The 10,621-nt window shown below is 44.3% G+C and overlaps 1 protein-coding gene across 2 annotated transcripts in view; it reads right to left on the bottom strand.

The window, feature by feature from the left end:
- Window positions 1-4,554: 4,554 nt before the first annotated feature.
- Window positions 4,555-10,621, bottom strand: part of LOC128745395 (dedicator of cytokinesis protein 3) — a 98,168-nt gene continuing 92,101 nt past the window's right edge. For both annotated transcript variants that reach the window (XM_053842458.1, XM_053842459.1), the window contains 7 exons: window positions 9,050-9,159; window positions 8,477-8,683; window positions 8,246-8,411; window positions 7,962-8,183; window positions 7,653-7,892; window positions 7,426-7,580; window positions 4,555-7,165 (listed from right to left, as the gene is read on the bottom strand). In XM_053842458.1, coding sequence (XP_053698433.1) covers window positions 5,527-7,165; window positions 7,426-7,580; window positions 7,653-7,892; window positions 7,962-8,183; window positions 8,246-8,411; window positions 8,477-8,683; window positions 9,050-9,159 — 2,739 coding nt within the window. In that variant the 3' untranslated portion in view covers window positions 4,555-5,526. The remainder of the gene's footprint in view (window positions 7,166-7,425; window positions 7,581-7,652; window positions 7,893-7,961; window positions 8,184-8,245; window positions 8,412-8,476; window positions 8,684-9,049; window positions 9,160-10,621) is intronic.

Raw genomic sequence — 10,621 nt, 5'->3', positions numbered from 1 at the left:
ACCTTGACACGTTAGTAATTAACCTTCTAACGGGCAACATAGAAAAAATAATGTGAACAAGCTAATGAATATTTTTTCATGAAATTTAACTCAAAATTTGATATTCATGCAAAAATGCATGCATATCATACATTTTTTCACGAACTTATCCGCTAAAACAAACTTGCATCCGTTAAGAACCATCCCGCGAGTAGGAGCTTTGAAAAACTTGACCCCCGATAATTGGTTGTAATCGACTTTCGCATAAATTTCTCCTCCATGATCCATTGCGCTTCGTTAGCATCTAGTCGTACAACTTACATGCCCGAATTCTGGCCTGCTCGGTACCACCTGGAGCCTTTCAAATTCGCCGTACAGTGTAGCAGCCATCTTCAGTTTTTTCTCCAAATCAATCTGAGATATTGGGATTAACCTTAACTTTCCGAAAAAAAAAACTTTCCGAATGATCTTTACCCGCAGTTGACGATCAAGGGTTTCACTCCCACGTTTGGTTTGCACTTTGCGGGCAGTCGTGAGAATTTTCTAACATATTTTGTTAAAAAGTTTTTGATAACTCACGCCTCTATAACTTTGGGATAATCCAGCAGTTTTGCCTGCACCTGAGTTGACGCTGATGGATTTTGGGGTTGACTGTGTCAATCATTTTTATTTTCTCCTCTTGCATGATAAATATTTCGGAATCACATTAGTTTTAGACTACAAAAAATATAAATCAAGCAGAACTGTTTACAAGCAACATAACGCAGTCAAAAACTTGCATATCCGACTGAGAGCACCGCTATCGCCAAATTAAATTGCCCCATTTCTAAACGATCTAAGCTTAATTTATTTAAATTGAACAATTATCTTTATCAAGACTTCAAAACGGTTTCTCAAACGGTCAAACAATTTTAAAGTAATCCGACCAGTTGAAAAACTTTTCGGTCGGGAAAATCATACATAAACCGGGAAAAAGTCGGGAAAAAATCGGGAATTTGAAATTTGAAATTGAGTGGCCACCCTGATTATTGCCATTAATGAAGTCCAATCCGTTTGACTTCAGCTTTCAGTCTGATGTACGTTTCCGCCATCCTCTCAAAGGTACGTGTAATGATGTCAATATCATCAGCGAGACCAAGAAGCTGAACGGACTTCGTGAATATCGTGCCACTCGTGTCTAAACCCGCTTTTCTTATCACACCCTTCAAAGCGATGTTGAACAACAAACATGAAAGCCCATCACTTTGCCGTAACCCTCTTCGAGATTCAAACGGACTCGAGACTGCCCCTGATACTCGAACAACACACATTACTCGATCCATCATCGCCTTGACCAATCGCGTTTCGTTAGTTTATCCGAAAATCCGTAGTAGTGCATAATCTGCCATAGCTGATCTAGATCGATCGTGTCGTACGCCGCTTTGAAGTCGATGAATAAATGATGCGTGGGCACGTTATCTTCGCAACATTTCTGCAACACTTGCCAAAGAGCGAAAATCTGATCCGTGGTGGCACGGGCACCCATGAATCCCGCTTGATATTGCCCCATGAACTCCTTTGTAAATAGTGATAATCGACGAAATAAAAGTTGGAAGAGTACCTTGTAGACGGCATTCAACAGTGTGATTGCGCGGTAATTGCAACAATCCAACTTGTCGCCCTTTTTGTAGATCGGACACACGATGCCTTCCGTCCACTCCTCCGGTAGTAGCTCATCCTCCAAAATCTTGACAATGACCCAGTGCAGTGCTCTAGCCAGTGCGTCACCACCGTATTTCAGCAGCTCGCCGGGTAGCTGTTACATCGTTGTTACGGTACTCGTCATAATACTGCTTCCACCTCTCGATCACCTCACGTTCGTTCGTGAGAAGATTACCGTCTGAGTCCCGACACGTATCGGCCTGCGGCACATAGCCGTTGCGCGAACGGTTTAACTTCTCGTTGAACTTCCGTTTATCGTTAGCATGGTACAGTTCTTCCATCGCCTCGCGATCTCGTTCTTCCTGTTGGCGCTTTTTCCACCGGAAGACCGAGTTTTGCCTGTTCCGTGCTTGTTTATATAGCTCCACATTCACCCTCGCACGGTGTTGCAACATTCTCGCACGTGCTGCATTCTTCTCCTGCACTAATTGCTCGCATTCGCCGTCGAACCAATTGTTTTTTCGGTCCGGATTCATTGTACTTAGTGCCGCTCGAGCAGTACTACCGATGGTGGTCTTAATGCCTTTCCCACTATCTTGAACAGTTGCTGCGCCAAGTTGCTCTCTCGTTGGTAGCGCTACTTCCAGCTGCCGCGCGTATTCCTGGGCAACTCCGGTGTCTCGTTGCTGCTCGATGTTTGGTCGCGGCGTACGACTTCGACGCGTGTTATACACCGTCGAGAGTTTTGAGCGCATGCAGACTGCAACTAGGAAATGGTCCGAATCTATATTCGAACTCCGGTTAGTGCGAATGTTTATAACATCAGAGAAGAATTTACCGTCGATTAGAATATGGTCAATTTGGTTTTCTATTCGTTGGTCTGGTGATCTCCAGGTGGCCTTGTGGATAAGAAGGATTGCGGGGAAGAAGGATCTTCGGACTACCATACCGCGGGAAGCTGCAAAATTTACGCATCGTTGCGGCATGCAGGCTGTTTGGCCTGATTACCGGTCTGTATATAGCTTCCCGTCCTACCTGCGCATTCATGTCACCGATCACGGTTTTCACGCGGACAGCCATCATACACCTGGTCCAGCTGCACGTAGAACGCCTCCTCGTCATCGGGTCTCTTTTCGTGAGGGCAGTGCACATTGATGATGCTTCGGAAATTTCCAATCGTAGTCCTTACTTCGTCGCGTAGGTCGACGCCGATTGTTCCGATTCCTATTTTCTTGTTCGTTGTTGGTAATTTTTTACCAGAGCGGCTTGTTGGGCCTGCCTTTAACTCCCTGTCTCGCCGGAGGACCAACCTGCACAGCACTGTTTAGAGTCCCTGATGGTACGAGGACGAGTATAATAATCAGCCGCCCCTAACATGGAGAACAGACGCTGTCTGAGCCGCACCCCTTGATGAACAGCCGCTCGTATTTGACGAGGTATTTCCTCTACCGCCATGCTATGGTTACCGCGCTAGTATTCGCGTCGCACCTCCTCGCTTCACTATTGTCAGATTGACAACATTGCCCAGGCTACGTCGCATTTAGTATCATATGACTTGTGGAGGCGTGAGGTAGGAGCTTGTGAGGACCAGAGCTGTGTTTGACGCACCTTCCAGGTTGTCAACTCACCGTTTGAAGCCAAAATACTAGCTAGGTGCCAACGAAATAAACAAGTTATTCACACTATCAAGTTCCGTGACCGTAGCATCCGCATCTTTCAGCTGTCTAGATAGCTTACCGAACCTACGGAAATGATCCGTAAAAGACGTTCTCTCGTCCATCTGCAACCGAGTCATCGAGTGTCGAATCCACGTCTGAGCAGCAAAACCCTTTTTCGGCAACGTATTAGCTAACGATGTCCACATTGCTTTTGCTGTTGGCTTGTCGCGGATGTACTCCAGATGGCTATCAGCAATAAACGTTACTAGCAGTGCTTTTTCCTTTTCATCCTTCTCCTGAAATTCCAACTTTTCGTCCTCATCCTCAGGGGATCTTCCGTGATGGTTTCTTCAACCCCATGTGCCGACAGTTGAATCTCAAATTGGAACTTCCAGGTGTCAAAGCGCTCAACGGCAAACTGCACTATTCCTGCTTTCTTCGCACTAGACATGCTGAACGGGTTCACACAACACCATATATTCTCTACTTCTTCTTTCGGTATAGCGGCGCTGGGCGCATAACCTGTAGAGAATAGTTTTATTTCGTATGGTAGTGGTTTATTAACTTAACATGAACTGAACTGGTGCTGCAATAGCAGCGCTTATTTATAGTGAAAATGGTTTCTATGCAGTTGTTATTTACCTGTAGTATAGTAACCTGGCAACTGGTGTTTGCTTTATATAAATGGAAAGTAACTGATAAAATCTAAATTTACTTGGGTTGCTATGATTTCAACATGCACAGGTCCATTTCCGAAAATAGTTCAGGCTTCCATCTGCTCAACCTGTTATCCCGCTAATCTGAAGTTGGTAGGATTCTCAGTGTTCACTACCATAATCTTTAATGTCTTTGCTACATTGAATTCGAGACCTGCTGTCTGGGAGCTCTCGGAGAGGTCATCTAACTTGCTCTGCATACCGTTTCCGCGTTGTGCGAGCAAGACAGGTCGGCAACAAATATCCCATGTATATAACGATGATAAACAGCAGCGGTGATAAAAGTCATCCCTGTCTCACATCAGCAGCAACTGTTATAGGGTCGCGCAAAATGCCATTGCGCAACACCTTGCACAAGAATGCCTCATACTGAGTCGTACTTCCGTATTACGATGTACAAAGTTTCATGAAATTCTGGCCAAAACCTTACTTTTGAAAATTGCCCAATTATGAACTACAGTAACGGAGATCCCTACCACTTTACGACCTAAAATCGTAAATCTGCTCCCCTTCTTCTAGTTCGGTAGTCTTAGGGTAAGAAAAACGACTAATCTGTTCGGTAAAAAAATCTTTAAAATATTTGCCTTACATTGTATGCTTCATGCAGTGGAATATTTTTTCTAGTTACCTCGCTCCGTCACGCCTTGCTTTTCTTTCTTTGATATTTTTTATTACACTTCAGATCCTTTTTGGTGAATCGATCACAACCCGCAACCGTGTTCGCAACCTACACCTCGTTTCACCTTTTCCCGTTTTGACTAGTATCGTGTACCTTCAATTCTTCCAAACTTCTTCCGTCGTGGTAGTCGCTTATTAAGCTCAGTTTATCATCATTAGCATATAGTAGTTCCGGCCACACAAAAAAGTTATATAACGGAGAAACCGGTGAGAAACTCGCATCGCATAATTTTGCAATAACATCTACAACACTATTGCCAAAGTAAATTCTAGCTGATAGGACTGAAATCGTAGTTTACATATTAGTAGCTTCAAATACCGATAGTGTACCAATAATGTTCGTTATAATAATTATTCACAGCGTTTCATCGCAATTCTTCGGTTGACAATTTTACGATAGGGTAATGTTGTTTTTTGTTTTGTATAGATTTGATGTTAAATTTTCAACTTACATGCTAAAGTTTGGCGTTTTTTCCAGTTTACCCGGTAGTTGTATATAATATAAGTATGTATATGTATAGAATGATTGACAACCCTTTTGTGTCCCTGGTCGGTCACTATTTTTCTTAGCAGTTGCTGGTAGTTGAATGTTCCCTTTCCTTTTTCCACCCAGAGCCACACTTAACCTGATAATGATCGTTGGTATGATTTTTTTTCAGTGGAAATCGTCTGATTGGTTACGCTTAACAGCTTTCTTTGTTAGAGACTCAACCGGTAGCACAGTATATTATTTACAACAAAATTAGAGTATTTTATTGGATGTTCAATTCCAAACCCAACCGAAGACCTTGCATTCGTAAACGAACAATTTGTTTTCGATATTGATTGCACATAATGTACCCTAGGTAGAGCAACTAGTAGAAAATTTCCTCCTCCTCATCGTCGTGCCTCAGGGGAACCATGGTCGTGTTTCGCACCTCGACGATCCCACCCATCAGATCATCAGCACCGTTGAGCGAACGCCGACCCAAGCTGCCGGTCGTAGAATGTTGCTGCTGATGGGACTGTATTATCTTTGGCACACAGTAACCGGCAGTGGTAGAATCATTAATGTGGGAATTGTGACCATCGCCTTCATCGCTGAACGAATCGCTGAAGGTATCGTTGAATGGCGGTGGAGCCGGACTGATGTCATTCAGACTGATTGCGTCCCCGTCGGAGGAGGAATTGTGACTTAGGTTCAACGATTGGTTTCGCTGGTGGCGTGAATGATGCTGAAGCGGGGGTGCCTGACCCGGTGATGAGAAGGAATGTTGGTGCTGCAGAGAGGCTGACTTGGGTGGAATCGGCGGCGGAGGCGGCTGAGCGGTAGAACCGTTCGACATCGTTAGTTTGCTCATCGAGGTGTTTATAGTGTTCATTTTCTGCTCTTGAACGCTGGTCACATTGTAGGACTCCGGATTGGAGTTTGTTTTTTGGTGTCCTCTGGGCGTTACTACCCCGTTGCTACCGTTCAGTGAGATGCTGAAATCTTCTGTCGGGCCTGCCGAAACTGGCATCGGCTGGTGGTAGTGGTGGTGGTGATTTAGAGGGTTCGATGTGGTCATCGGTTGTGAACCACTGTTCAGATTGTTCAGCTCCTGTGAGCTGGTGGAGATTCCAGAGTCTCGGTTGATCACGCCAACGTCGTAGAGCCCTTTCAGCTCGTTAGAACAACGTGGACTGCCGTAGCTGTGGTTCATACTGTCATTTAGCGAAATCTCGTAGAGTGAGTACTTTTTCGATCTCGGTCTAGCCGGTGCAGATCCTTGCTGTTGCTGCTCTACGAATTCTGTAAATGGCATCGGATTAGAATTGCGTTTGTCCGGGGTTTGACCACGCGGTGGAAGGGGTGGTGCCGAAGGTGACGAGGTGAGTGAGTCCCTGGGAGGCACCTGCGGTGCCGGAAGAGGTGACGATGTCATGGCCGTCATAGGCACGATTCCCGCAAGAGATAGTGTTTTACGGCTCAGATAGGTGTACGTTTCGTCGTGATCCTCGAAGTAGTTTTGCGAATTGCAGGAGCTTGTCATGCCATTCGGCGCAGCTGCCGAATGCTGATGGACACTTGCAATCGGAAGAGGCGGAAGTGGTTTCGTTGGAATGTTAATATTCGTTTTCCATTCAGCGGTGCTCTTCTCTAGTTCTAGGAATGCCTCTGTGAGCCGATTGTGCAATGGAAGGACCTCATCGGATGCTAGACTTCTATGCAATTCTAGTGCCTGCCTGAGAATTTGCATTTGTTCGAAAATCATGCGCTTTAGTCGTTGCACGTGCATGCTTTGATCTCGGCCCTCCGGAGACTTGGTGAACCGTTCCGTGAAGAACGCATCCTGGTACTTGTTGAAACCACCATTCACGTTTGCATCAACGGAACCCTGCAGGCGCATGGTGAACGGATTTAGATTACGCTTCGCCTCCAGCCGGTACTGTACGATGAGATCGGATAGTTCCTTGTTGACGTTGGCTACCGTCTCGCAGGCGAACTCCACCGGCGTTAGCTCGTGCACGGAGCTGTGAGAAAAAATTAAATTATTAATGATTTACCTCTATTTTCAGATCCAGATTCGTAATTTAAAGTTCTGAAAAATCACTGAATCACTAATCACTTTTTATCGTTACATAATAGGTTTTTTTGGATGCAACCAATGATTGCTTTGATTGTCTGGACAGTGTTCAAAAATTACCAAAAGATGGTGTATGGATGGTGGATCGTCACTTTACACCACAAGATGTGGTAATAAAAAACAATTTAAAATGGAAACACAACTTACGCATTGGTAACCTCGAACCACCGCAGGATGCCCGGCAATGGTTGGGCTATGTCGTAGATCGTGCGCTCTATCCAGAGGGACTTGAACTCATTTTCCTTATCGACGGTACCCTTGTGGATGGGTCGGTCATACTGAAACTTGGTGACATCGTTTACCTGCGCATGCAATAAAGTTTCGGAGATCATCAGTTCGTTCCAGTTCGTAAGTGAAACCTAAAATCCTCCTACCTCATAATATTTTGAAATTTTCTCCGGCACCGTAACTTTGGCACTTTTCAAATGGCTGGGATCCGATATGGGTCGAACGTTGACCACGTGGAATTTCTGCTCCGGTGAGTTGAGGATCGAGCTGTCTGGTGGGTAATGTTTTTTGTCCAGAATCTGCGCAGTGGGAAACTCGATCTGTAACCGTTGGATGAAAGCCCCGATCCGTTCGTACTCTAGTCCGCGATAGATGAACTGTTTGTTCTAGAATTGTAAAGAAAAAAGCGTAAATTGAAGTTTGATTCCACGCTTGCCGCTTCGAATTCAACGCACCCTAACAAACGAGGGAAAACCCGTTCCATAATATCCGACCCGGAAATACTCCGGCTCTGGCCGTAATTGTGTTAGAATATTTTGGAAAAACTTTGCCTCCTGAATGAGTACATCACTTAGCCGATTGTAGTCGAACCGTTTGCGCTCGTAGAACAAAGCCAGCTCCTTGCACAGGGGAATTCCTTTTTCCCAGCACTTGCCCTTGTCGAAATAGTTGATAATCTGAAGAAGAAAAAAAAATAACATTACAACAAGAACTTCAAACATGATCCTAATCAACCAACATTTTTATAAATCTTCTCCTTCTGCTCCCACTCCATTGGACCGTCAGCTTCATCGGAAACATTATCGCTATCCCACGAAAGCATGTCGGCATACAGTTTTAGCGTCAACCCAGCCTCGATATAGTTCTCCGCTCCGAGATGGAGATCCAGCAGCTTGTAAATGTACCTGCAAACGATACACACCGCGGTTGATAGTCCCGCCAAAATCAATTGATTAACCAAAATACCCACCTCACGTACATCTCCTTTCGGTTGATCTCATCGTTGTAGAAGTTCAGCAGATTTACGGTACAAGTCATGCGTTTGTCCCGATTCTCGTCACCCTGCATTACACTGCGGTAGTCCAGAAGGCGTTCCAGCAGACGGGTCACGGACGAAATGAAAGCCGTTCCCGACTCACGCCAGGATGGATTTTCCGCCTGAACCCGTTCCAGTAGACTAGTAGGGATTGAGAGGGCGACAGTGAAATTAAAAATTAAGTTTTTTTTAAGACAAAACCATGTAAGGTTCCGTAGCGATTTAAGAAAACACTTACGCTAGACATAATTGTTCCCTGGCCACATGCGAGATTTTGTTATTGATTTAATTTAGTTTCGTTATGAATGTGGATGATACATATTTTGTTTCAGATGGGTAAGCGTGGAAAGAATAAGAAAAAACACATACACACATCATGAGATGAAAATTGGGTTAGTGATGATGCGAGCAACTCTTTTGGTTCGTTTTAATTATTTATTCAATGCTGGTAGTCACATAAGCAAGCACGACGCCCACAGAGGAGTGGATCGACCAGCCTTTACTTACATTGTGCTGAACAGTTCTCGATACTCATCGTCGCCCTTATTTTCGCTGATCAGCAGATCCAGCTTGTCGATCAACTCGCTTTCCACCAGTCGGAAGGAACCTCGGGATATCTGGAAGAAGAGATTTATGGTTACACATTAGGGATTTGCTTAGGAATGAATAAATAAAATGGATCTTGATTAGTGTTCAACACTTTCACGTTACGTAAGATCTGCGGCAGGCTACCCTGGAGAAACCCTGATGCTCTTCCGCCATATGAGGACCTTTGTCTGCTAGTTGGGATTGCACCTCTTGAGCAGCGACCGAAGGATATCATCGCCAAGACTGCTCATAAGATCCTGTTGGGTGCTCTTGACTGCCCTGCTGTTCTGTTGCAGCTTCAGCTATACTGTCCCCTTCGGCCTCAAAGGAACCAACAGTTCCTACTCGTCGATTCACACCGTACTAACTATGGACTTCATGAACCAGTTCGTCGTATGGCTTTGGAGTACAATTGTCGCGGAAATAGCATGGACTTTTAGCTACTTTTTGGTGCAGTTTTTAAAATGTTGGTTTGTGTATTTAAGTTATTTTACTGATTTTGTACTATGTATGTTTACTAGCTGACCCGACAAACTTCGTATTGCCACAAATTAACCTGTGTTGTACATAAATCATGAATCTCGGATGATCTTTGTCACAATCTCGAGTTTTGCAAGCCCCCCAGTGGGCGGCGCTTCCGACGGCGGGTCACCGGCAACACTCGCGACCGTCTCGTCCTGAATGATCTAGTGTTACTATAGATAGTTTTTGTGGTCTTGTATTGATTAATGTTTTATGGAAGAGTCTCGAATTTCTCGAGTTCGATTAGTTTTTGAGTTTCGCAAAAATTTCTGTTTTATTTGTATGAGAGTCCATATCCCCCTACCACAGGGGTGAGAGGTCTCTAACTATCGTAAAATAAATTCTAGACTCCAAAATCTCCCACATGCCAAATTTGGTTCCATTTGCTTGATTAGTTCTCAAGTTATAAGGAAATTTGAATTTCATTTGTATGGGAGCTCCCCTCTTAAAAGGGGAAGGGGTCGTAATTCACCATAGAAAAAATTTCTGCCATCTAAAACTCCCACATGTCAAATTTGTTTCCATTTGATTGATTAGTTCTCGAGATAAGAGGAAATTTGCATTTCATTTGTATGGAAGCCCACCCTCTTAGAGGGGAGATGGGCCATAACTCGCTTTCTAAAGAAGAGAGAGGTCTCAATTCACCATAGAAAAAAATCTTGCGTCCAAAACCACTTACATGTCAAATTTGGTTCCATTTGCTTGATTAGTTCTCGAGTTATGAGGAAATTTGTTTTTCATTTGTATAGGAGCCCCCCCCCCCTCTTAAAGTGGGGAAATCCATAGAAAATATTCTTGCCTACAAAAACACCCACATGATAAATTTGGTTCCATTTGCTTGATTAGTTCTAGAGTTATGAGGAAATTTGTATTTCGTTTGTATGAAAGCCCCCCCTCTTAAAAAGGTAAGGGGTCCTAATTAATCATAGAAAAAATGGTTGCCTCCAAAAACACCCACATGCCAAATAT

The sequence above is a fragment of the Sabethes cyaneus genome, chromosome 1 (genome assembly GCF_943734655.1).
Source record: "Sabethes cyaneus chromosome 1, idSabCyanKW18_F2, whole genome shotgun sequence".
In the NCBI taxonomy this organism is placed as follows: Eukaryota; Metazoa; Arthropoda; class Insecta; order Diptera; family Culicidae; genus Sabethes; species Sabethes cyaneus.
Note: the sequence above shows the minus strand (reverse complement) of the source record. Positions and strands in the feature narration are given on the sequence as shown.